This window comes from Aythya ferina (assembly GCF_964211825.1).
Source record: "Aythya ferina genome assembly, contig: HAP1_SCAFFOLD_29, whole genome shotgun sequence".
Taxonomy (NCBI): domain Eukaryota; kingdom Metazoa; phylum Chordata; class Aves; order Anseriformes; family Anatidae; genus Aythya; species Aythya ferina.
In genome coordinates, this window is record NW_028181463.1 from 984,269 (window position 1) to 1,008,765 (window position 24,497).

General features: G+C 50.7%; 2 protein-coding genes across 2 annotated transcripts; both read left to right on the top strand.

Annotated features, from left to right (window-relative positions):
* Positions 1-1,665: 1,665 nt before the first annotated feature.
* On the top strand, positions 1,666-2,601 carry LOC311427952 (olfactory receptor 14C36-like; the record flags this gene model as incomplete). Its single annotated transcript, XM_084539528.1, has 1 exon — positions 1,666-2,601. The coding sequence occupies one exon, from the start codon at positions 1,666-1,668 to the stop codon at positions 2,599-2,601; it is 936 nt and encodes a 311-aa protein (XP_084395654.1).
* A 17,617-nt stretch (positions 2,602-20,218) lies between these two features.
* On the top strand, positions 20,219-21,139 carry LOC311427953 (olfactory receptor 14C36-like; the record flags this gene model as incomplete). Its single annotated transcript, XM_084539529.1, has 1 exon — positions 20,219-21,139. The coding sequence occupies one exon, from the start codon at positions 20,219-20,221 to the stop codon at positions 21,137-21,139; it is 921 nt and encodes a 306-aa protein (XP_084395655.1).
* Between the last annotated feature and the right edge of the window lie 3,358 nt (positions 21,140-24,497).

Below are 24,497 nucleotides of genomic sequence, written 5' to 3' on the forward strand. Positions count from 1 at the left end.
TCAACCACCACACCCCAGCAGAGACCCTGCTGCCTTCAGGAGCTGTCAGCCCTGAGGCCTTGGGGACACCTCGAGGGAGCCCAAGGGCACAGAGCAAGCGATGCCATGGTCGGGTGCTGTGCTGCTGAGCTGGGCCGGGCTCCTGGGCCCAAGGGGAGCTCCTGGCAAGCGCTGCAGAGAGACAGCTGTGCCCAGGAGCAGCTCCTATGCACAGTGCAGCAGGTCTGGGGGCTCTGACTGCAGCTGGCACACAGAGAGGAGAGAAGGAGAGAGGGCTTGGAGGCACTGAGGAGCACAACAACAGAGGGCAGCGTGTGGCAGGACACATCTGCAGGCTCTTGACACTGTGAGGCTCTGGCAGCAGGGCCATGCAGGTGGGGTTGCCAGAGGGGTCTTGTACAGCTGGCACATCCAACGGCTGATAGCATCTGTCAGGTGGCTCTCTCTGTTTCTCCAGAAAGGAGTAGAAGATGCGTAAGAGAGTGGCATTTAAAACTGGATTTTTCAAGAGAAAGACCAGGGCAGGGACTACCTGAAAAGCAAGACTTTATTTTTCAGTCAGTGTATTCATATTCCTGCAGTGGAGTGGTCAAAGGTTTCATGGTAATGAATTTTCAGGGTTGTACAGGAGACTGAGAATCCTGGAGCATTGCACTGAGAAATTGATATGTCAGTGATGAAATTTGTAAAGTACCTTCCCAAACCTCATCTCACGGACTGCACCAACATCATATTGTGGTACTCCCAGGTTTTATCCTCGCTGATTTTTTGGAGCTAGAACCCCCCTGATATCCTCTGTCTTTGAGAGGTGTTTGCAGGCCAAAGCAGAGCAAACAGCATTTGCAATGAGCAGGAGCTGCCTCTTCTGCAGGCAGAGCTGCAGCACAGGAGGGTCTGCTGAGTGTCCGTCTGTCCCTCCCTGGCCTTGCCTCCCCTGGCAGCAGCACGCTGGCATTCCTCCTGGCTTCTCCAGCTGGCCGTGCTGCTGCTGGTCTTGTTCCCAGGCTGGCTGGGGATGGGGGTTTCACATGCCCATGAGGTGAGCCTTCGGTGTGCTTGGAGGAAGGGGAGTATGGGGACTGGTTTAGGGGTCTGGAGATGGGCACTTTGAGCCTGGATTCCTCTGCTCTCAGCGGTATCCTGGTTTGTTTCAGGCAAACATAAGAGTGCAATTGTCCCGTAGGTCAAAGAGACACCAGCACAGTGCAGTTGACACTAGGACTAACACACAGACTTGATGTGCTCTCCAAGGACACTGCACTGAAGCCATCACCACGTTGATGACACACAAGGTTTTACTTTGAGTACAGTGGGGCTGCTAGCACAAAAGAGACAAAATAAAAATCACTATATGATCTTTACCACTAACTTAGGGCAGAACTGACTTCCACATTGCCCACAGCAAGTCCTGTGCTCTCAGTGACACCCTCTAGCAGCACCAGCCAGAACTCATGAAAAGGACCTGTCAAAAGTCTGAATGGAAGTGGAGAATCATTTGGGAGGGATTAAATGAAAAATGGAATGAGTTTTCCTCTGAAATGAGAAATGATGTCATAAAAGATTTTTTTTTTAATTTTTTTGTAAGACAACTCTGTTAAGATAACTCTGATAAACTCTCAGTGTTTTTCTGTTCCTTGTGCAGGACCTCATGACCAGAAGCAGGAAATGCCCAACATCAGCTCTGTGAGTGAGTTCCTCCTGCTGGCATTCGCAGACACGTGCGAGCTGCAGCTCCTGCACTTCGCGCTCTTCCTGGGCATCTACCTGGCTGCCCTCCTGGGCAACGGCCTCATCCTCAGCGCCGTAGCCTGCGACCACCGCCTCCACACCCCCATGTACTTCTTCCTCCTCAACCTCGCCCTCCTGGACCTGGGCTGCATCTCCACCACTCTGCCCAAAGCCATGGCCAATACCCTCTGGGACACCAGGGCCATCTCCTATCAAGGCTGTGCTGCACAGGTCTTCTTTTTATTCTTCTTGTTTAGCTCAGAGTATTATCTCCTCAGCATCATGGCCTATGACCGCTACATTGCCATCTGCAAGCCCCTGCACTACGGGAACCTCCTGGGCAGCAGAGCTTGTGCCCAGATGGCAGCAGCTGCCTGGGGCAGTGGCTTTCTCACTGCTGTCCTGCACACGGCCAACACATTTTCCCTGCCCCTCTGCCATGGCAATGCTGTGGACCAGTTCTTCTGTGAAATCCCCCACATCCTCAAGCTCTCCTGCTCAGATTCAGACTACCTAAAGGAAATTAGACTTCTTGTGGTTAGTGCATGTTTAGCATTAGTTTGTTTTGTTTTCATTGTGCTGTCCTATGTGGAGATCTTCAGGGCAGTGCTGAGGATGCCCTCTGAGCAGGGCCGGCACAAAGCCTTTTCCACGTGTCTCCCTCACCTGGCTGTGGTCTCCCTCTTTGTCAGCACTGGCACGTCTGCCTCCCTGAGGCACCCTTCAGACTCATTCCCATCCCTGGACCTGGTGGTGTCATTTTTATACTCAGTGGTGCCTCCAGCAGTGAACCCCCTCATCTACAGCATGAGGAACCAGGAATTGAAGGATGTTATAAACAAACAATTTAAACATTTGTTAAAGCATCACTAAACTTCTCATCAATTTATCCGTTCTTCTAGCATATCCAAAAGGAGTTAAGATAATCTTTCATTTCTAATATACTTTAGAACTAGTTTAGCAAACACATGATAACATTTTGAGTTAAATATTAATCTTAGCAGCCTGCCTGTTTATTATTTTAATTACTTTGATCAGTTAATCTAAGTTACCTATAGAACTAGGCTTCCTCAGTAGATATAGACAATAAAAATTGCATGAGAACCTCTCTGGTCTGAGCTGACATCTCTTCCCATCTCCTCTGGAGCTGGGGGAGCAGCCCCAGCACACAGTAGGGGCTCAGGGCCAAGAGCCCAGCTGCCACATGCAGGAGCAGCCCTGGTGGCCCTTGGAGCTGCCCCTCACTGCCCGCTGGGCTCTGCCTCTCTGCTGCCTTCGGGTTGCGGCTGCTGCTTCCCTGGAGCCATGGCCATGGCCTGCAGCATGATGTGGCCTTTTCACTGCTGCTCTCTTTTGGCTTCCACATTGTTCCCTTGTGTTCTCCCACTGAGATCTCATGCATCTTGCTGACAGTCTAATTGTCTGTAAAGGGGCATCTCTTTCTTTGCACAGATCTTCCAAGGTTGGTAGAAGGAATATACCCAAGGAACTGCTGCATGAACGGGTCTCTTGCTTTTTGGGGCTTCACCATGGATCAGAATTTCAGAGTGTTCAGTGTAGTGCTGCACTGGCAGCTCCCTTCTTGGCTGGCCATGGCTCAGCAAAAAATAATTGGCCTATGTCATGCCTGGGAGTGTCCACTGCTGTTGGGTCTGATGGCAAATGGCATGCTGGAGAGGAATCTGGAGCTGATCTGTGGCTGGGCCAGGCCTCTTGTGCTGGCCTGGGGAGTGGGGTTGGCCTTGTGGGGCACAGGCACTGTGTGCTGGGGATCTCCCAGGCAAAAGAGCAGGGCTCCTGCAGCTTCACGGACCTCCATCTCCTGAGTGCAGGGGCTGCTGGGGAGGTCCAGAGCCGCCTTTGTGCCAGCAGCTGCAGTGCCTTGCGATGGGCTAGGGCTGTGGTGGCCGTGCCTAGAGCCCTGCAGCAGCCTGCGGTGGGCACTGCCCTGGGGCCAGCCCAGCCTGGGCTGCTGGGCTGGGCTGGGGAGAGGGCAGGGAGGTGGGGAGAAGTGGGCAGGGGCTGGGCTGGACTGGGCAGTGCCCGGCAGAGGGCAACAGCAGCGTCAGGGAGCGGTGGCAGCATGCAGGGGAGGGCTCCCAGCAGGGCTTGGTGCTGCAGAGCCAGGGCTGCGCGAAGGGAGCCCAGAGCTGCAGGGGCAGGGGAGAGGAGGCCACACTGGGCCCTTGCTGGCCTGGGCAGAGCAGGAAGGGGGCTCAGGGCATTTGTCCCCTCCCCAAAGCCTGCCAGGACCTGCAGGGCCGTCAGGAAGAGCCCAGGGCCAGGCTGTGCCCCTGGCCTTGGCTCTGCTGGCAGGAGCGCTCTTGGCATGCACTTCCTGGCCTCCCCTCGCCTGCGCACAGCTGCTACCCAGTCCAGCTGTTGCCACAAACGTGTCCTCACAAGCAGCACCACCCCTTGGGCTGATTCTGCTTTGCCTCCCCCACCCCACTGCCTTGACTCCTTGTCTCTGCTGGGCCCCACCTTCCACACTCAAATGTGTCCCTTGGCTGTCAGTGCCCTCTCCCCTGCTTTGTGGGAATACTAAGCCTGGGCGGACAGGTTACCATTAGGTGCAGTGGTGCTTGTGTAATTCACATTGGTAATGGCATAAATGCCAGTTCCTTCACCAGTGATGCACATCCTTCTTCATGTTAGGCCAAAATCAACGTCCTTCTCTCTGCTTTTCCTCATGAATGAACTGGATTAGGTCTCCTTAATTATTCTGAGGCACAATGCAATGCTTTTTGCCTTCTGCTACTCCAGCACAATATATGTGACTCTCCCTTACTCTGCACATTGACCTGCAGGGTCATTCCATATTTGTTGCTTTCAAAATGTTAGTTGGACGGGGGCCATTTGCAAAGTGGGGCAAGCTGATGTGTTCTGCCTCAGCCATTTGAAGCATGCTATACTTGAGTTTTTCAGCCTGAGTTTGCTAAAGATGACCCAGGAAGGTCATCAACAGATGTTCAAGTGTCTAGTTTAAGTAAGGGAGAGTATCTCAGGTTTCCAGTGGCCATTTCAAATCTAGGTCAATCCAAGGAACCCACAGAAGAAGAGGTTTGTCTTTGAAGGGGTGTTCCTGTGCTGGACAGGGCTGCAGTTACAGGGACAAAGACCACTGCTGGCAGTGGAGGTGCCCTGGGAACTCCACCATGCTCCACCTGATTTTCCCAAAGGGCTCCGGCCTCCTGCAGCTCTTTTCTGACATCTGCTGGTCCAGGGAAGTGCCTGAAACACAACGGGGCCACTGGAGGTTTTCCCTGGTTGCTTATAGTCAGACAGCAAAGCTCTGCCAGAATACCCAGCATTTTTTTCAGTACTTGAATAATAAAGCAACAACTCATCAGCTCAAAAGACTCAATCCTTTCTGTAAAATGTCTCATGTGAAGTGTAATTTCTATCATGAAGAAATGTGATTTTTCAGGATGCATATTCATCCCAGGAGAAGAAATACTGGTGTTCAGCTGTAGTTGCATTGTCATCGCTTTTCTATCATGGTGTGCTCCCTCCCTCATCTTCCAGGCACAAAACTCATCTTGATTACATAGACCCTGCTGAATGTCCCCTTTCCAGCTGCCTGTCCGGACCTATGCACTTCCCATCATTCTCCTGGTTTGCCCTCCTCTTACCCTTTAATCATTCAGACCATTCTCAGTGACCCAGTTGCTGCTTGGAGTTTCAGTGAGTTCAAGGTCGCCCATCTCTCAGCAGTCTGTCTAATGGTTTCCTTAGTAAGACCCTCATTGTTTGTCATTGAATTAGTATGATATGGATTAATATTAACACAATTACTTAAAATTTCCTATTAATCACTGTAAAATACATCATGTACAGTCATCGTTTTGGGAAGGTAAACATCACTGGAGGCAACAAAATAACGAACTTGAACATAGAACTTGGATATAGACAGGAAAATCACTGTGCTGAGAAAGGTCTTTCTTGGTTTTTGTGAAGCAGAAGAGCCAAGGCCTGACCCCAGTCACTGCGAGGAGAGATCCTGCACCACCCTATCTAGCTCAGGACATTTCTTGGGGGTCTGAGGAATGTGATGGGCAGTGTGATGCCATGAGAAGGACACTAGTATGACACCACCCTGCCTCTGCACAGGATTGCAAGGAAGCAAAGAGGCTGCATTGCAATGACTATATGTCGTCTTCTCATAAGCTCTAGCCAAAGTGACAGGGCTGTTGGTGCCTTCCATTCTTGCCAGCACTCTCTGCCTTCTCCTCTGCACGTTTTAATATGCTGTCCCACACTTTGTCCTATTTCCTGGAAGTCTGCAGACACCCATCTCTGTTCACCACCTTGCCATCATCCCAGCATTTCCATCATTTCACCGTCTCATCAACCCTCACCAGATGTTCCTTGAAAAACGAAGCTAAGGTCACATCATAGATACTCAGCAGCAGCTTCCAAGCCAGGGGCCTGCTGCTGGCCTTGCAGCTTCTTGTGGAGACACAGCCAAGCCTTGTGCCTGCTGCTGTGCAGTCATGGACTCAAGCAGAAGGGACAGGACAACCCATGTTGGGGCCTTCTTTCTGCCTGGGTCGTCCTGGGTCTGGAGTCAGAGGGGATCCCCCAGTCAGCATGCCAAGCAGGTGCCTTCTGCTGGTCTAGCAGGGCCACTGCCAGATGTCAGCCCAAAAATGCAGATCCCAGGGAGAAGTCAAGGCTGACCTGCCACCTCCAGACACAAGTGACCTCCCAGTCCCTTTCTGTGACACATTCCTGCTGCTGTCCTATCAAGTGCAGAGACAGAATTGACCTCACAGTCCCTGCCACAGTCACATTCCTCCTGCTGGGGCAGGAGATCCTGAGATAGAGCCGAGCTCACTCTAGTCTCCTCAGTACCTCTTTTTCACTTTCTGTGTTAAAGATTATGTAAAGTTTTAGTGGGAGTGTTTGGTGTTCTGTTTGTGGTGTCAGGTCTGTGGTTAAGGTCTGGACAAGCTCTGTGGTTTAGGGATGTTTTAGGTCTGCTAAGAAGTCTAGGGTTAAATAGAGCATTTTAATATCGGTGTTAACGGAAGGGATTAGGGTAATCAAGAGAGAAAACTGCTTCATTTCAAAGTATTATATTAGTATTTAGGTTGGGGAATAAAATTACTGTTTCAAGTAAGGTAAGGTCCATATGTGACTGTTTTAAGTCAGTGTTACTGCAACGTCGGCATTGCATGAATGCTCTTACCTCTATGAAATGATTAATTTCTGCTGGCCATGCTCCTCTTCCCACCCCATAATCTCACTGCTGCTCCTGACCTCCCCATATCTTGTTGGGATCAGCTTTCTGATGACATTTAACATCTCAGTGTACCTGTCTCACCTCTGTTGGCTCCTCCATTCCTGAGAAGGAAGTAGCATTGTAGTCAGGAGGGAAAAGGGCACAAAGATCTTTAGGAACATCCTGCACAATGTGCCCATCAGCTCTGCACCTCCACAAAATCATGCTTCTGACCTACAAGTTTTGTTTTCCAAGTGGCTTCTGTGGATCCCAGTCTACTTTTTCCAGGTCCTCTCACATGTTTCAGTTTCAGATGTGGAGGGATGGGATAAAGAAAACCAAGGCATGAATGGAACTGAGATTAGCAGGGGATGAAAAGAATAACAGGAAGAGATTCTGTAGGTATCTTGCTCAGAAAAGGAAGGCCAAGGACATTGAACCCCCTGTGATGAATGAGAAGAGTGAACTGGTAATGACAGGCATGGAAAAGACTGAGGGACTCAACAACTTCTTTTCTTCAGTCTTCCCTGCCAGTCAGGCTCCACAAGTCTTTTGTTTCCCTGAACCCATAGGTGGTGGCTGGGGGTGCAAATTCCCACCTCTTGTAAGTGAAGAGAAGATTTGATGCCACCTGAAGAAGCTCAAGAAGTACAAGTCTATGGGACTTGATGACTTGCATTCCAGGGAGTGGAATGCTGTGGCTGAGGCTGTGGATGTTCCATCCTTGGGGGTGTTCAAGGCCACGTTAGATGAGGCCCTGAGGAACCTGATCTAGGGGGTGGTGTCCCTGCCTCTGGCAGGGGGGCTGGAACTAGATGATCGTCAAGGTGCTTTCCAACTCAACCATTGTATGATTCTGTGATTGTGCTTCAGAGGGAAAGTAATAATAATAATAATAATAATAATAATAATAATAATAATAACAACAACAACATGGTATTGAGTTTCAGAATACTCAGTGATCCTTTGTTTCAACTCATGTTGAAAAGATCAAGACTGGGAAAAGTGCTCCATGCCAACATAAAGGGAGATAAAAAAGGGTCAAACGTGTTGGCCCAAGTGCCCATGACTGAAGGATGCTGCTGGTAACTGGCTGGCAGGAGGACTTGGTATCACTAATGTCCAGCCAACTTCTCCCCCCCCCAACTTCATCCCCTTCTTCAGTGTGAATATCAGCAATGTGGCTAAAGGGAGACTCCAGGAGACTATGGCAAAGGCCTTGCCAAATCCAGGTTCACCACATTCCCTTCTCTCCCCTCCCCTACTGCTTCACGTGCGGCAGGACTTTCCCCATCATGTTCCCATGGGCAGAGGTGACAACTGCAAATCTCCCAGTCCTTTTTCTTGTCATTCCTAAAGACAAGTTTGCTGTCTGCTTTTTCCAAGTCCCCAGAAATCTCTCTGATCCAAACGCTTGATGGCCTGGTCCAGAAAGGCAGGGTAGTGTGACATAGCAGAGAGGGGCATCTGTAATGAGCCTGTGAGAGGGGGGTTACGGAAATCTCACAGAGACACTGGTGGTTGGCTCTGGAGTCACACAGGGCAACGGCAGCGCTCTATGAGGTGTCCGCATCTGAGCTGGCCTCCCACGCTCCTCATACACACGGGGCTGTTGAGAGACACGAGTCTCTGCCTTGCACACCACGCACAGTGCACTGCAGTGTCTGCAGTGTCCCTCTGGCTCCTGCAGCCATTGCCAGAGGCTGTGGGGCACCTCAGCCCTGCAGTGCTTTGCCCTGCTCTGCCCTTCTCTGAGGTGCCCCAAGGCATGAGGAATGGTCACAGGGACCTTGCTTCAAGCAAGCACATCTCAGAGCTGGATAAAGGTGACTTCCCAAGGCATGTTAATTAACCTCGTGACACTGTCTGCCCCACTGGCCTTCATGAGACTTGTAGGAATGGCTGATGGCATTTGTGCTCACTCGTGTTCATGTCTCTATGTGTGTATCTGTGCAATGCATTCTGGGTCATATGCAGAAGAAAATGGGCTATTTTTTTGATTTTGTAACATCTCTAGTCATCAGTCTCCTCAAGGCATCCTTGAGATCCTGGTTCCTCATGCTGTAGATGAGGGGATTCACTGCTGGAGGCACCACTGAGTACAGAACTGCCACCAAAAGGTCCAGGGATGGGGAAGAGAGGGAGGGGGGCTTCAGGTAGGCAAACATGTCTGTACTGACAAACAGAGAGACCACGGCCAGGTGAGGAAGGCACGTGGAAAACGCTTTGTGTCGGCCCTCCACAGAGGGCATCCTCTGCACTGCCCTGAAGATCTGCACATAGGACAACACAATGAAAACAAAACAACCAAATACAAAAGAAAAACTGAACACAAGTAGCTCAACTTCCTTGAGGTAGGCATCTGAACAGGAGAGCTTCACGATTTGTGGAATTTGACAAAAGAATTGGTCAACAGAGTTGCCTTGGCAGAGGGGCAGGGAAAATGTGTTGGCCGTGTGCAGGACAGCATTGAGAAAGCCACTGCCCCAGGCAGCTGCTGCCATCTGGGCACAAGCTCTGTTGCTCAGGAGGCTCCCATAGTGCAGGGGCTTGCAGATGGCAACGTAGCGGTCGTAGGCCATGATAGTTAGAATTGAATACTCTGAACCAAAGAAGAAGACAAAAAAGAGAACTTGAGCAGCACAGCCTTGATAGGAGATGGCCCTGGTGTCCCAGAGGGCATTGGCCATGGCTTTGGGCAGAGTGGTGGAGATGCAGCCCACGTCGAGGAGGGCGAGGTTGAGGAGGAAGAAGTACATGGGGGTGTGGAGGCGGTGGTCACAGGCTACGGCGCTGAGGATGAGGCCGTTGCCCAGGAGGGCAGCCAGGTAGATGCCCAGGAAGAGCGCGAAGTGCAGGAGTTGCCGCTCACGCGTGTCTGCAAATGCCAGCAGCAGGAACTCGCTCACAGAGCTGATGTTGGGCATTTTCTGACATTGAACACGGCTGCCTATTTGAGAGAAAATGGTAGAAAAAGAAAAGATTTCTTTGAGGAAGAACTATTGCAAGCCTTAGAGTACACCCCAGACCAAGCTTCAGTATGTGAAGACATTTTCTGCAGCTCTCATGCTTGAGCTGTAGCTGGTGCTAGCTGGGAGTGGCACTGGAAGAATGGGTAATTGTGGGCTCCCTAGCATTCCTTCCTCCTATTCAGCAGGAGGGAAGCAGGAACATGAGGGAACCTCAAGTGCCTTCTACTTGTTAGTTGTTGCAAACAACTCGTCTGAGTGCAGAGCTGAGCTGTAGGGATTTTGTTTGCTTTATTCTATCCCAGTAGGCCCTGCAATGCCTAGGACAGGTATTGGGTTGCTGAACATCCTCACATTTCCTGTTCATTCCTCTTGATACCCTGTGGGAGTGTCCCTTGGTGAAGATCAAGCAGAGCAGCTCTGCCCAGCAGTCCTGTTCTTAGCTGCCCTGTGTCACCCCTATGTGAGTTGCAGGACCATCCCATTAGACTGTTTCCCTGAAAAACTGGAGAAGACACTGGAGAAGGCTGCTGAGGGAGGAGGGCCACAGAAAGCCAGACAGAGCTTGGGAGCTTGTCTTCTTTTCCATGGCTGCAAGAACTATGAGGCAGCTGACAGAGAGCCTGACATGGCCTGCTCGAGCAGGGTGTTCTGGGCAAACCAGGGAGACCTGGCCTATGGCCATACTTGAGGTTTCTGCCAGACTTCCTCACCTCGCACTGCAACCCAGCAGGACTCTCAAAGCCTACTGCATTGCCCACTGCCCTCCCAGAAACAAGACCCAGCAAGAGGAGACTCCTCCAGTACCTGCAGCTGCATGGCCCTGCAGCCAGGCACTTACCTTGTCAAGGGCTGTGCAGGTTTCTCCTGCAGGCAGCTCTCAGCATCATCCCACACCCAGCTGCCTCCAAGCCCTCTTTCCTCTCCTCTCCCCGTGCCAGCTGCGGTCAGAGCCCCCAGCCCTGCTGTGCTGTGCAGAGGAGCTGCTCCTGGGCACAGCTGTCTCTCTGCACCACGGCCCTCTTGCCACGAGCTCTCTCTGTCCCACAAGTCTGGCCCAGCTCAGCAGCACAGCACCAGCCTAAGGCACTGGAATCATCCCTCTGGGGGCTTTGCTGATGAGCCCACGAACCTCAGGCACTCAGAGACAATTGAAGACATTTCTCCAGAAGTCCAAGTCAGAGGCAAGTTTCCTGCAGTGTCCCCCTGAGGGCCAGCACTGACACAGTCTCCCTTGGAGCTCATTAGAGCAGAACTCTGGAGGCACTGAGGACAAGGAGACAAAGGCTGTGTGAAGATGACACTGAGGTACAAACAAACTGGATGTGTGTCAGCAATTACAAGGGCCAGGCCTTGACCATTGTCCTCTGGGAATGGAGATCCTTAGCCTTCACACCTTCCACAAGATGCTTCCTGGTCAGTAGGAGATGGGGATGTGCATTGCCAAGTGAGGAGAATGGTATGAGCCCTGCCTGGTTCATGGGTGGTGGCAAGGAGGCAATGAGGCCCTGGTGCTTTAATGAGAAGCTGTGTCCTCATAGGCCTGAGGAACAGAGACAACAGCCATAGCTGTCCCTTTGGCTAGAGCTTAGGAGGAGATATGTTATAATCATTGTGATGGGGCCTCCTTGATTCATTTCAACGTTGTACAGAACCTCAGAAGTTTCATACCACTGCTCTTCTCATGGCATCACACTGCCCACCCCATCCCACAGACCCCAGGAAGAGCCCTGACACAGATGGCGGAGTGCAGGATCTCCTCTCCCACTTCCAGGGATGAGGCCTCTTCTCCTTCATTAGAAGAATACAAGACATTTTCAGCACAGTGCCTTTGGCTGTCTTTAACCATGGCCTCCAATTATCTGCCCTAACAAGGCCCTGGGGAGGCTTCATTAGTAACAGCCCTCAGTGGGGCCCATTAATACTCCAAGTCACTTCAGCTTTTCCTCCTGACTTCACTTTCTCTAGCAGTTGCATTATTCTCCTCTCAGTACCTGAGCGTCATAGCATCAGACCAAAATACACCATGGTACTCATTAAAATGCAGAAACTCCTGACATCTCTTCCATAGTTTTCTTCATGACTTCAAGACTTGTACAGCTAATGGCAGAGCTTGCATGAAGTAGTTAAGGAAGAAGATTTCAAAAAAGCAGCTAATACAAATATTTTTTTTTTGTTTTAAAGGCTGAATTTTACTGTATTTCAGTTTTGAGCATCATTCTCCTATTGCTATTGATCCAGGGGGACTTCTTTGGAGACTTTCATTGGGAAGAAAAACAGAGTCTGGAGGTCTGACACCTCCACTGCCAGCAGTAGTCTTTGTTCCTGTAACTGTAGCACAGTTCAGCACATGAAAAGCTTTCTAAGATAATCAGGGAAAATATAAAAAATTAAAATAAAATAAAATAAAATAAAATAAAATAAAATAAAATAAAATAAAATAAAATAAAATAAAATAAAATAAAATAAAATAAAGAAAAGAAGAGAAGAGAAGAGAAAAGAAAAAAAGAAAAGAAAAGAAAAGAAAAGAAAAGAAAAGAAAAGAAAAGAAAAGAAAAGAAAAGAAAAGAAAAGAAAAGAAAAGAAATTTGAAATGACCGTTTGATCCTGAGAAATTCTAAATGAATCTTAGTAGACAACTGGACATCCATGGTCTCTCTTTGGTCTTCTGTGGAAAACTCAGGGTGAAAAGTGAAAAAAAAAATCTTCCTGTGGCTGTAGCTGTACCCATGAGCTTGGCTTCTTTTGGGAAATTGTCCCCCTCCAGCCACACAAACCTAAACTGAGTAATGTGAAAAGAGCTGCCCAGTCAATAGAGCAGGGAAAAATCCTACTTCCTGTGCTGTAGATGCAGAAGGCAAAAAGAATTGCATTGTGCCTGACACTACTCTGGGACGTGTCACCCAGGTCAGGCAACTTTACCTTAGTGCTGACAAGTCCATCACTAAACCACGCTCCCAAGCTCTACATTTACACCTTGGCTCTCCAGTTGTCAGGGAGTCTCAGTTAGCATGACGCTGCCTCAGGTGCGCCACCATGGTAGCCATTGGCACCTGCTGTTCTTCACCCCTCAGCAAACCCCCAACAGAAGGGTTCTGTGGAAGGCCAAGCAAGGTAGACAACTGTTTCATGTCCTTTGTCTCCAAGACAGCTATGTCAAAGCCCCACCTTGGAACTTTGAAATTCCCTCTCCTGAAGCAGCCTATGTCGAGGACGCACGTAGCCTCCAGGCCAGTCCCAGTGGGGTGCTTTGGCCATTCCTTCCCAGTTAGACTCACTTCAGCCTCCAGTACAGTTAATTGTTGGGATCCCCCTGTCACTCCAGACATACAGGTGGACCTCTTTCTAGCTTGATGGCATTAGGGTACACTGTGCACTGGTGTCTAGTAGAGCCTGATACATTTTGTGGGTCTGATGTGCCAGGCCATAATAATAATTATATCTCTGTCTATAATAATAATAATAATAATAATAATAATAATAATAATAATAATAATAATAATGATGGTGATGGTGATGATGATGAAATATATAATAACAATTTATTGCTATTGTTGTTGTTATTATTTCCTTTGTGTCCTATTAATCTGCTTTTATATCAACTCATAAACTTTTACTTTTTTTTTTTTTTTCTCCCTCTTCTCTCCTGCAGTCCATTGGATGAATATCTGTACAGTTCTGAGCTGCCTGCTGGGTCAAACCACAGCAAGGCTTTTTGGTGCCTAGCATGGAGCACAAAGGTTGAGATGACAGAGCTGACCACAGCGTTTTAAAAGTAAATTGTTATAAGCATTAGATCAGTTTAACAGTTGCTGATCACAGCATTGATATTTTTGATCTGGGGTCTGTGGTGCTTGTTTTCAGAATTGTGTTGTACAGCACATTACTAATTGTCATCCATGGCGTGCTCTTTATCAGTTCTGGGGGCTGGTTTAAGGTTACTGTTTTGCTGTATTGGATAACGCTGACTTATGACAGGATAAAATAATTGCTGCCTCCATACCTCAGGAACCATCTCTTCATCTCTTAGAAATTATTTAGAGTTACACTCTTTTAAACTCTTTGCCTTTTCTCCTTGGGGAGTAAACCTATGTAGGGTGGGTGGAACTGGGATGGACAGTGGGGGACGCTTTTCACCACTTCTTCCCTCTCTCTTTCTCCTGCACATCCCCCTTCTCCTCCATGACAGGCATATGGCCTGTCCAAAGCCACTCCAAACCCTGCAACAGGCCCTGCAGGCACTCCAGCTCCTGAGGTGGGCCCAAAGTTAAATTGACACTCGTGACAGGCCCTATAGCTACTCCCAAACCTGCGATAGGCACTGCAGCCACTCCAACACATCCAGAAGGCCCTGCAGCCAGAACAACTCCAGCGATGGGCCCTGCAGCCACTCCAGCACCTGCAATGGGCCCCATGGCTGGGCCAGAGAACCAGCCTGTGCCAGTATCAGATGCCTATTTATGCAAGAGAAAACAATGGGTGTAATAGTCAGTTTTTCTTTAGAAAGGAAAGAAACTCAGGCACCCAGACAAGAAAGGAGGAGGAAGTAGAAGAGGCAGGTTTCTCCTAAGTTGGGCCATCATGGAAGCAGGATGACCAAGAAGAAGAGGTCATATAAGCATCAAAAACCATGTGATCCCTATCCCAGTGTAAGCTACGAGACATGGGAAAATATTTTAGCCATCATCTCGGTGAGCACATTGTCAGCTGGCTGCTCCAGTGCTGAGAGAAGGGGGCTAACAGTCTGGATTTAGAGGGCAGGGAAGCCAAGCAGCTGGGATCCTCCTGTAGGTGAGGGGTGATTGAGAAAGCCAGTGGAAAAGGGCACGAGGAACTTAATCCTCTCAGGCCTGAAAGAAAGGTATCCCTCGAAGGAAGATCTTCTATGTCAACCAGGCAAGTGGACCACCATGCAGAGGGGTATTCTGTACCTGAGGTAATTACCCATGCTGAAGGTGATTTGTAGAAACCTAGAAAACTAACAGCTGTCCAAAGATCCCGATGAAGTCAACTGCACATGACCCATGTGACAGAAGTTTGTACAGAGCGCACCATAATCATATGCCAATTCGTTGGCAGTAATGACCAGGAAAGACCAAGAGGAACCCATGGTGGATGAATCGGCTAGCCAGCTATGGCATTACAAAGAAAGTCTCTCTTCTTCCCTATGAACCTGTGTCTCGTCTATGGAGAAACCGTCTGAGTAGGTCCAAGAACTACAAGAGAATACATCTTCCTCCCCACCTGTAAGAACCAATACCTCAGCTCTCAGGTGTAACTGTCCCTCTACTCAAGAAAGGTGATATAGTGGGTACATACCACGTGCAGCTCTGTGGTTTTAACTGTGTGATCACGGAGAAGCCATGAGTAAATGGGATGGAAAATCTACCTCCATCCTAGAGGCATGGATACATGAAGCGCAAGGAAAAACATTCACAAAAAGTGGTTCTTCTGAGAAAATTGCTGCTCCTGTTTCTAGTGGGCAGTCCTCCAAACAGAGTAATGAATACTATGAGCGGGACTATAGGGGCTCTACCTCCAGCCAGGGGGGAGGAAGGGGGCAACTGAGTGTATTGGACTTTGAGGATTCCATGGCCTGGCACATCAGACCCACAGAAGATGCAAGGCTCTAGTGGACACCAGTGCACAGTGTAGTGCTAAAAGGGCCAAAACCCATTTGCATTTCTGGAATGACGGGAGAATCCCAGTAGCTAACTGTATTGGAGGCTGAAGTGAGTCTAATGGGAAAGAGTGGCAAAAGCAACCCATTGAGACTGGCCCAGAAGCTCTGTGCACCCTTAGAATAGACTCCTTCAGGAGAGGGTACTTCAAAAATGCAAAGGTTTACCTTTAAACAGTTGTCTACCTTGCCCACTCTCTCACAGGACCCTTCTGCTCTGGAGGTGCTGATGGCCAATGAGCAGCAGGTGCCAATCGCTACCACAACAGTGCACCTGGGGTAGTATTGCACTAACAGAGACTCCCTGATTCCCCTGCATGACCTGGTTCATTGACTGGAGAGCCAAGGAGTGATCAGCAAGGCTCTCTCACCCTTTAATAGTCCCGTATGGACATTGCAAAATTCTAATGGGGAGTGGAAGATAATGGTGGACGTCTATGGCCTGAATGAAGTCCCACCACCGCTGATTTTGACGTAAAATAAAGTAAGGTGAAAGGACCTGCACAGGAGATCCTGAGGCAGGCTGGCCAGGTTCAGGGGGACCCCTGCTTGGGGACAGGCTGGGTATCGGTCAGTGTGTGGTGAGCAATTGCACTGTTCATCGCTTGATTTACTAAACTACATTACCATCATCATGAGCAGCAGCAGCAGCAACATCTCTTCCTTTCTTTTGCTATCAAACCATCCTTATCTCAACACATGAGCATTTCGGGGGTGAGGATGAGCAATGTGGTGCTGAGTTGTCTGCCAGGATAAAGCACAACATGCTTGACAACCACAGTCCAACAGCACAAATCACACTTCAAAAAATCAGTCTCTGGCATCTACAGAGAGAAGCCTTCCTCTGAGACCAGGCCTGGCTCTGCAGGGGCAGTGCCTGTGTGCAGGGGTGTAGAGGAAAAGAGTCCCATCCCAGCAGCACGGCCAGGGAGCACCAGCGTTTGGGGCATGCGAGCTGCTCTCTTGCCACTGCCGCCCTCTCCTGCTGAGCCCTGCTGGTGGGGTCAGGCTCGGCTGCTCCTCTCACTTGGTGCCAGTGCTGCTGTGGGGCTGTGCTGGGACTGCAGGCAGGGACAGGCAGTGGGCATGGCAGTGGCACAGCTGGCCTCCACTGCAGCACTTCCCTCCTAAGGGGGGATCTCCTCCAAGGTGGACTGAGCAGAGCTCAAGTGCTCAATCTGGTGTGAGCAGGCAGAGGAGAGCTGTGCAGCCTGAGGGTACACAAAAGCCCCAGCAAAGGAGCCTGGCGAGTGACTCCTTGCAGCCCTGGGGCAATGGCAGGGACCCCATGAGCTGGGTCTGCCTCCCAGCCTGCCCAGCACAGCCCTGCAGAGTGCCCCCGTGCCCCAGGCACCACAGCTTCCTCGCCCTGCAGAGAAGCTCGGCCAGCTGGGGCTGGGGATGGAAGGGTGCTTCCCCTGAGTGTCTTCTAGGTCTGCTTCAGGCTTCTGGACTTGAGTGTGATCTTCACTGTGTACAAGGAGCTGAGAGATCGCCAACAGGCATGGGGCTGGAACATTGCCTGCAAGGTCCCTCCTGCCCTAGCACCTCCCAGGACTGGCACGGAACTGGCTCCTGTGTGTCAGAGAGACTGGGAGCCCAGCAGGTGTGCCATGGGCTTGGAGGATCACAAAGAGATCATTTCCATCTGGGCAGGTCCTGGCCCAAAAAGGGGGTGTTTTCTAGGTGTGGCATTATAAGATCAGTGGTGTATCAGAAGCACTAAGTCCAGCAGGAAGCCACTGGCTGTTAAATGGCCTGTGAGGTGACTGCTTTCGGAAGTAGCTGACAGGTCACCCTTGACTCCTGGCTGGGATCTGTGCCTTTAGGCTCACATCTGCCAGCATCCATGACAGGACAGCAGAAGGCACTTGCTGTGCATGTAGTTTCTGAGATCGGCTCTTTCTAAGTAGCTGGTAGGCCCCATAGAGGAAGAGGTCTGGAGTAGGGGTTGTCATGTCAGAGGTGTCAGCTTTTGCCTGAAGTCATCCTTTAGCAATGCTTTCAGTTTTCTACATAGAGGGGGCCACTGCCTCTAAGACTCTTGGGGCAAACTGAACCATGCATGAGGGTTTGGGAAAAGATAGCCTGGGTGCACAGAAACCATTTCATATCCAAACGTTGGAGGCAGGAAACAAAATTTTTAGGGTGGTACAAGAGCTGCTGTGCATACTGTGCAGGGTTCACCTACAGCCTTTGTGTTCTTTTCCATCCTGACTTAGGTGCCATGTCAGTCTCAAGAAAGGAGTAGCCAACAGATATGAGGCAGATACTCTGAGATCATGAAAGCCATCAGAAAGCTACCTCTACGAAGATGACTGATATGGGGAAGTCAGGAGAAGCCTGGCCAGGAGAGATATGAGATTTGCGGGAGGGAAAAGGATCTTGGCCAGCAGAAATTAATGATTTCTGTGAGGTTAGAATGTTCAGGCAATGTTGATTCTGCTGTAACACTGACTTCAAACAGTTATGTAAAGCCTTTCCCTTATTTTAGCCAGTGACATTAATCCCCAAACCTCAATGCTACTCTACACCCTGACAGGAATCCACTGTTCTTATGCCTGATGTCAAAGTATCCCTTCAAGCTAAAACACAGCCTATAGCCATTTGCCTTTATCTTTAGTCTCTTGCTCACCCTGATCTGATCAGCTTGTGGGTCGCAAGGGGGAGATGGGTGGGGATGCTCTGATGAGCTCAGCTCTGCCTCAACATCTCCTACCCCAGCAGCAGGAATGTGACTGTGGCAGGGACTGTGAGGTCACTTCTATCTCTGCACTTGATAGGGCAGCAGCAAGAACGTGTCATGGAAAGGGACTGTGAGGTCACTTGTAACTGGAGGTGGCAGGTCACCCTTGCCTTCTCCCTGGGAGCTGCACTTTTGGGCTGACATCTGGCAGTGGCCCTTCTAGGCCAGCAGAAGTCACCTGCTTGGCATGCTGACTGGGGGATCCCCTCTGCCTACACACCCAGGAGGACCCAGACAGAAAGAAGGCCCCAACATGGGTTGTCCTGTCCCTTCTGCTTGAGTCCATGACTGCACAGCAGCAGGCACAAGGCTTGGCTGTGTCTAGCCAAGAAGCTGCAAGGCCAGCAGCAGGCCCCTGGCTTGGAAGGTGCTGCTGAGGTGATTTGTGTCTGCATGGCTGCCAGGCCACAAGGATCCTGCTGATTTTGGATGCCTACTTCAGGAGGGGTTTCCACCATGAAGATACCATATGAGCAGTGGTGCCTTCTCACAAGGAACCAGGCCAGCTTCCTACAGAGCTGCCTTATGAGATATTTGGGTCCATGGCTATGGCTATTGTCTCTGCCACTAAAGCTTTTGAGGAGACAGCTAATCATTAAAGCACCAGAGCCTAATTGACTCCTTGTGGGCTCATTTAATTGGTGATTCCAATTCCTTGGGCTGGGCCTCTGTTACTGAGCTGGGCTGGGCTCGTGGGACAAAGAAAACACATTTCAGAAAGTCCCATGAAGCAGAGATATAGCTGTGCTTAGGAGCAGCTCCTCTGCACAGCGCAGCAGGACTGCGGGCTCTGACTGCATCTGTCATGGGGAGAGGAGAGAAGGAGAGAGGGCTTGGAGGCAGCTGGGAGTGGGAGGATGCTGAGAGCTGCCTGCAGGAGAAACCTGCACAGCCCTTGACAAGGTAAGGGTCTGGCTGCAGGGCCATGCAGCTGCAGGTCCTGGAAGGGTCTCCTCCTGCTGGGTGTTGTTTCTGAGAGGGCAGTGGGCAATGCAGTAGGCTTTGAGAGTCCTGCTGGGTTGCAGTGCGACGGGAGGAAGCCTGGCAGAAGCCCCTTGCAGTGTCCTATGCCAAGTGCCCCTGGACAGCAATGAGCAGAGTGGCCAAACCTCCCCCAGACCCTGCCGGGGGTGCAGCTGGGTTACGGGACACTCCAGCTTTCAGCTATCCAGCTCTGTCTGTGAGGCATCCTCCCGGGCTGCAGGCTGCTCTCCCGTAGGATGCAGCTCTCTCGTGGCATCCTTGTGTTACCCAGGCGCCCCAAGAAGAAGAAACCTCCGTGCTAAGACCGTGTCCATGCTGCTGGATGACTGTCTGTGGACAGCTGGAGTGAGACCTTTGCACCTGTCTGGGAGGGGAGAGCTGAAATCCTGACCAGTCCCCTGCAGACAAGGTGAGGATTCTGTCCATCTGCACTGGGACTGGAGCTTCTCTGCTCTGCAGTTTCTTCTCAGGGAAACACCTGAGTGGGATCATCCTGCAGCTCACAGAAAGGTGACATGGGGCAGCTGAGAGCAGGACTGATGGGCAGAGCTGCTCTGCTCTGTCTTCACCTAGGGACAGACCTTTTGCCTCCTAGCACCCACTGGATTTAACCAGGACTGTGCAAGTAATGTCAGGGAGTTCAAAACTCCAATACCTCAACTAGGATAGGGCAACTGGGATAAAATAAAGTGAGGGAAATACTTGCAGGTCTGCCTTCCAATCAGCTCAGTTATTTGCAATGATACTGCAAAGCTCATTGATCTGACATTTGTCTGACTTTGAGTTATCCACCCTTCTGTTTTATTTCCTATTTTCCTCAGAGAAGTCTGTTCTAACATTGCTCTGCCTTCTCTTCAACAGACAAGCAAGTACAAAGTCAGAGAATGCTCAACATCAGCTCTGTGAGTGAGTTCCTCCTGCTGGCATTCGCAGACACGCGCGAGCTGCAGCTCCTGCACTTCGCGCTCTTCCTGGGCATCTACCTGGCTGCCCTCCTGGGCAACGGCCTCATCCTCAGCGCCGTAGCCTGCAACCACCGCCTCCACACCCCCATGTACTTCTTCCTCCTCAACCTGGCTCTCCTCGACCTGGGCTGCATCTCCACCACTCTGCCCAAAGCCATGGCCAATGCCCTCTGGGACACCAGGGCCATCTCCTATCAAGGATGTGCTGCCCAAGTACTTTTTTTAGTCTTCTTTTTTGATGCAGAGTTTTCCCTTCTCACTGTCATGGCTTACGACCGCTACGTTGCCATCTGCAAGCCCCTGCACTACGGGAGCCTCGTGGGCAGCAGAGCTTGTGCCCAGATGGCAGCAGCTGCCTGGGGCAGTGGCTTTCTCCATGCTGTCCTGCACACGGCCAGCACATTTTCCCTGCCCCTCTGCCAAGGCAATGCTGTGGACCAGTTCTTCTGTGAAATCCCCCACATCCTCAAGCTCTCCTGCTCAGATTCCTATCTCAGAGAGGTCTGGGCAATTCTGTTTAGCATTTTGTTAGCATTTGGTTGTTTTGTTTTCATTGCGGTTTCCTATGTTCAGATCTTCAGGGCAGTGCTGAGGATTCCCTCTGAGCAGGGCCGGCACAAAGCCTTTTCCCCGTGCCTCCCTCACCTGGCTGTCACCTCCCTGATGATCAGCACTGCCATATTTGCCTACTTGAAGCCCTCTTCCATCTCCTCCCCATCCCTGGACCTGGTGGTCACAGTTCTGTACTCAGTGGTTCCTCCAGTAGCGAACCCCCTTATCTATAGCTTGAGGAACCGGGAACTAAGGGATTCCATCAGGACTCACCAAATGCACCTATAATACTATGCCTAATATTAGAAATCCCAGCCTTTCTGAGAAAGAAAATAATATGATGTCTTCTATTATTAAATGTCAGTTTTATTATTTTCTCTCAATACTTCACATTTGATTAAATATTATTCCTAGCCCCCTACAAGTCAATTGTTTTCCTGTAGAAGATGGCTTCCTGTGTAGATAAACCTAATAAGAAAGCCATCAGAAATTCATTGGTCTGAGCTGCCATCTCTTCCCATCTCCTCTGGAGCTGGGGGAGCAGCCCCAGAACACAGGAGGGGCTCAGGACCAAGAGCCCAGCTGCCACATTCAGGAGCAGCCCCGAAGGCCACTGGGGCTGCCCCTCACTGCCCGCTGGGCTCTGCCTCTCTGCTGCCTTTGGTTCGGGGCTGCTGCTTTCCTGGAGCCACGACCATGGCCAGCAGCAGGACGTGGCCTTGTCACTGCTGCTCTCTTTTGGCTTCCACATTGTTCTCTTGTGCTCTTATTTTTGGATAAGCCCTTAGATCTCATGCACCATGGTGACAGTCCTGTTGTCTCTGCAGTGGCATCCCTGTGGTAGCAAGCAGCAGCAGGCACTGTGCAGGCCTGGGTCACAGCTGGCCTCCCTACTAGCACCACAGTAACAAATGGGGCTGCTCACGGCAAACCCAGAAGCCTGGACACCTCTTCCAAATGTGCTATCAGGAATGGAGCCAAGGGGTTGCTCCCTGCTCTTCTCTATTCTGGGGGTTTGTCGTGGAGTGAAGGACACAGGCTGAAAGTCCCAGGGTGGTCCCTGAGGAACCAAGGGCAGCACTAAGAGCTTCCATTATGACAGAACTTGCCTAAGGAGATGACAACTGATCTTAAATTTATCTGCATGGGACTGCACCCCCTGCAGTGGGGCAGATGGCAGATTGCAGCCTGTAGAGGAATCTGGAGCTTCCAGGAGATGTCAGGGGATCTGCAGGGACAGGGTGCTCAGTGGGTAATGATTAGAACCTCATAAAATGTGACCATGCAAAGAAGGGTCTGGTAAAGGAAAAGGCGAATCTGAGGATTCGATGGGCTAAAGGAGGGCTGTGCAATGCCAGCAGAGGTGGTGAAGAGCCAGCAGGCAAAGGCCCATAAGACTGCAGAGTAATTGAGGATATGCATTTTGAAGTGCTCTGGGTGAGGTCTGGTGCAGCACTCGCCTGTCCTTTGTGCCCTTAGAGACACCCCATGGCCCTGCGCAGCACTGCCCTGTGCTGCTGAGCCATCAGGGCAGATGGAAAGGGGCTCAGCAGCAGAGATCCCCATGGACATAGGTGTGCTGCCCACCCTGAGCAGCACAGGCAAAGGGGAGACCCGCGGGGGTCCCAGGGCACCACAGCCCCTGGCTCTCACAGCAGCACCGACAGCTTGGGGCCCTGTGGGGAGCACAGGGCAGGAAGCAGCAATGGCCAGCCAGGCTAGCACAGACACACTGCCCTGGGCAAGGCTCTCTGGGAGCAGGGATGGCCCTGGGGAAGAGCAGGGCAGCATTGCTGGGCCTGAACTGATGGGGAAAGGGCAAAGGGAAAGCTCTTTGTGCAGGCCCCTGCTCGGGGCAGGCTGCTCTGTGGCTGGGCCAGGCCTCTTGTGCTGGCCTGGGGAGCGGGGCTGGCCCTACGGGGCACAGGCACTGTGTGCTGGGGATCTGCCAGGCAAGACACCAGGGCTCCTGCAGCTTCACGGACCTCCATTTCCTGGCACCATGGACACCTTCATGCTTCATGCATGCAGCAGATAAACACCTCTCAACCACCTGTTTTCTCTTCTTCTAGAGGAACTGGGGACAGAATAGCAAAACCAAATAAAACTCGGAAATTGTGAGCCACAGAAGGCCCTGATGCTGTGCAAGAACTGCTCAAAAACAGCAACCACAACTGTGGGTGACCATCACTGGTCACACAACCAAAACACAGTACTACAAGGGGCTGCTTTGCAGAGAGTAACTCCATCCCAGCCAGAGCCAGTACTGGGCCACTGATGGACAAGAAGACTCCCTCTGCAATCTGGAAGGAGCCAGGAAGGTGCTAATAAGCACCAGGACAATTGAGGAAGCCCAAAGGCCCTTCTGAAGGGTCACTGAGTGCCACCAGAGAGGCAGTGCTGGGCAGTGAGGAGGGCCAGGAGAAAGACTTGTGAGAAGGCTGTGAGAAACAAGGAAATCCATGGCTTTAGCAGATCCTTAAAGTCCTGCCTGAGTCCCCAAATGGAAAGCAGGGTATGTCTGTGGGTGGAGAAGTAGCCAAATCTTGGGACTGGGACAGGGTTGAAGGGTCCTGCGTGAATCTGGTCTGATGGAGAAGTGTCCACCTTGCATGTGTGCCTCAGCCTGGGAGCAGGGGATTGCCTGCGGTGCGGGATGTCTGGGCTGTGCTCAGCCATGCCCCAGGAGATGACCTTGCTCTCTTCCTCCCCACCACTCCCCACACGGGGCAGGCCCTCAGGAAACACCCCTGAGCCTGGATATGCACCAACCTGCTGCAGTGAGGTGCCACTACTGCAGGGGAAGAGGGGAGGCTTGGAGAGGCACATTGGGCCTGCGGGCAAGAGTGGTGTGGCCTGGGGAAGTGAGTGCCTGGAAAAAGTTACCCTGGAGCCATAGGAGCCATTCTGGAAAGGAAACTTGTAGGCAGGAACCGCACTTTTGTGGCACTGCAGAGTTGCTGGGCACATTGTGCAGGGTGCTCTGATGGACTTTTATGTCCTTTTCCATCGTGTCTTAAGTGACGCTTTTCTCAGGAATAGAGTACCCAACAGAGGTGTGATGGATACTCTGAGATTATGAAAGCCACTAGAAAGATGCTCCTAAGATTATGACTGATATAGTGAGGTCAGGAGAAGCCCTGGTCAGGAGAAATGTGAGATTTGGAGGAGGGAATAGGGATTATCCAGCAGAAACTAAAGATTTTGTAAAAGGTAAGTTGGTTCAGGCTATGCGGAAGCTGCTGTAACCGTGACTTAAAACACTTATATGAGGCTATTCCCCAGCTTCAAGGAGCAAACATAATTCCTAAATTTAAATGTTACTCCACACCAAAACAGGAATCAACTACTCCTATGCCTGACATCTAAGTGTGCACTGAAGCCAAAACTCAGTCCATCGCCTCTTTCCCTTACCCTTACTCTCTTGCTTACCTTGATCCCTACCCTTAACGCTAGATTTAAATGCTCTATTTAGGCCTAGAATTATTGGAAAAACTGAACAAACCCTAAATCACTAAGCTTGTCCGCACTTTAACCACAGACCTGATACGCAAAGCAGAACACCAATCCCTCCCAATAAATCTTTCTTTAAATTCAAACCCAGAAAGGTGAGCCCTAGTTCCCTGATGCATGAACACCTAACAGC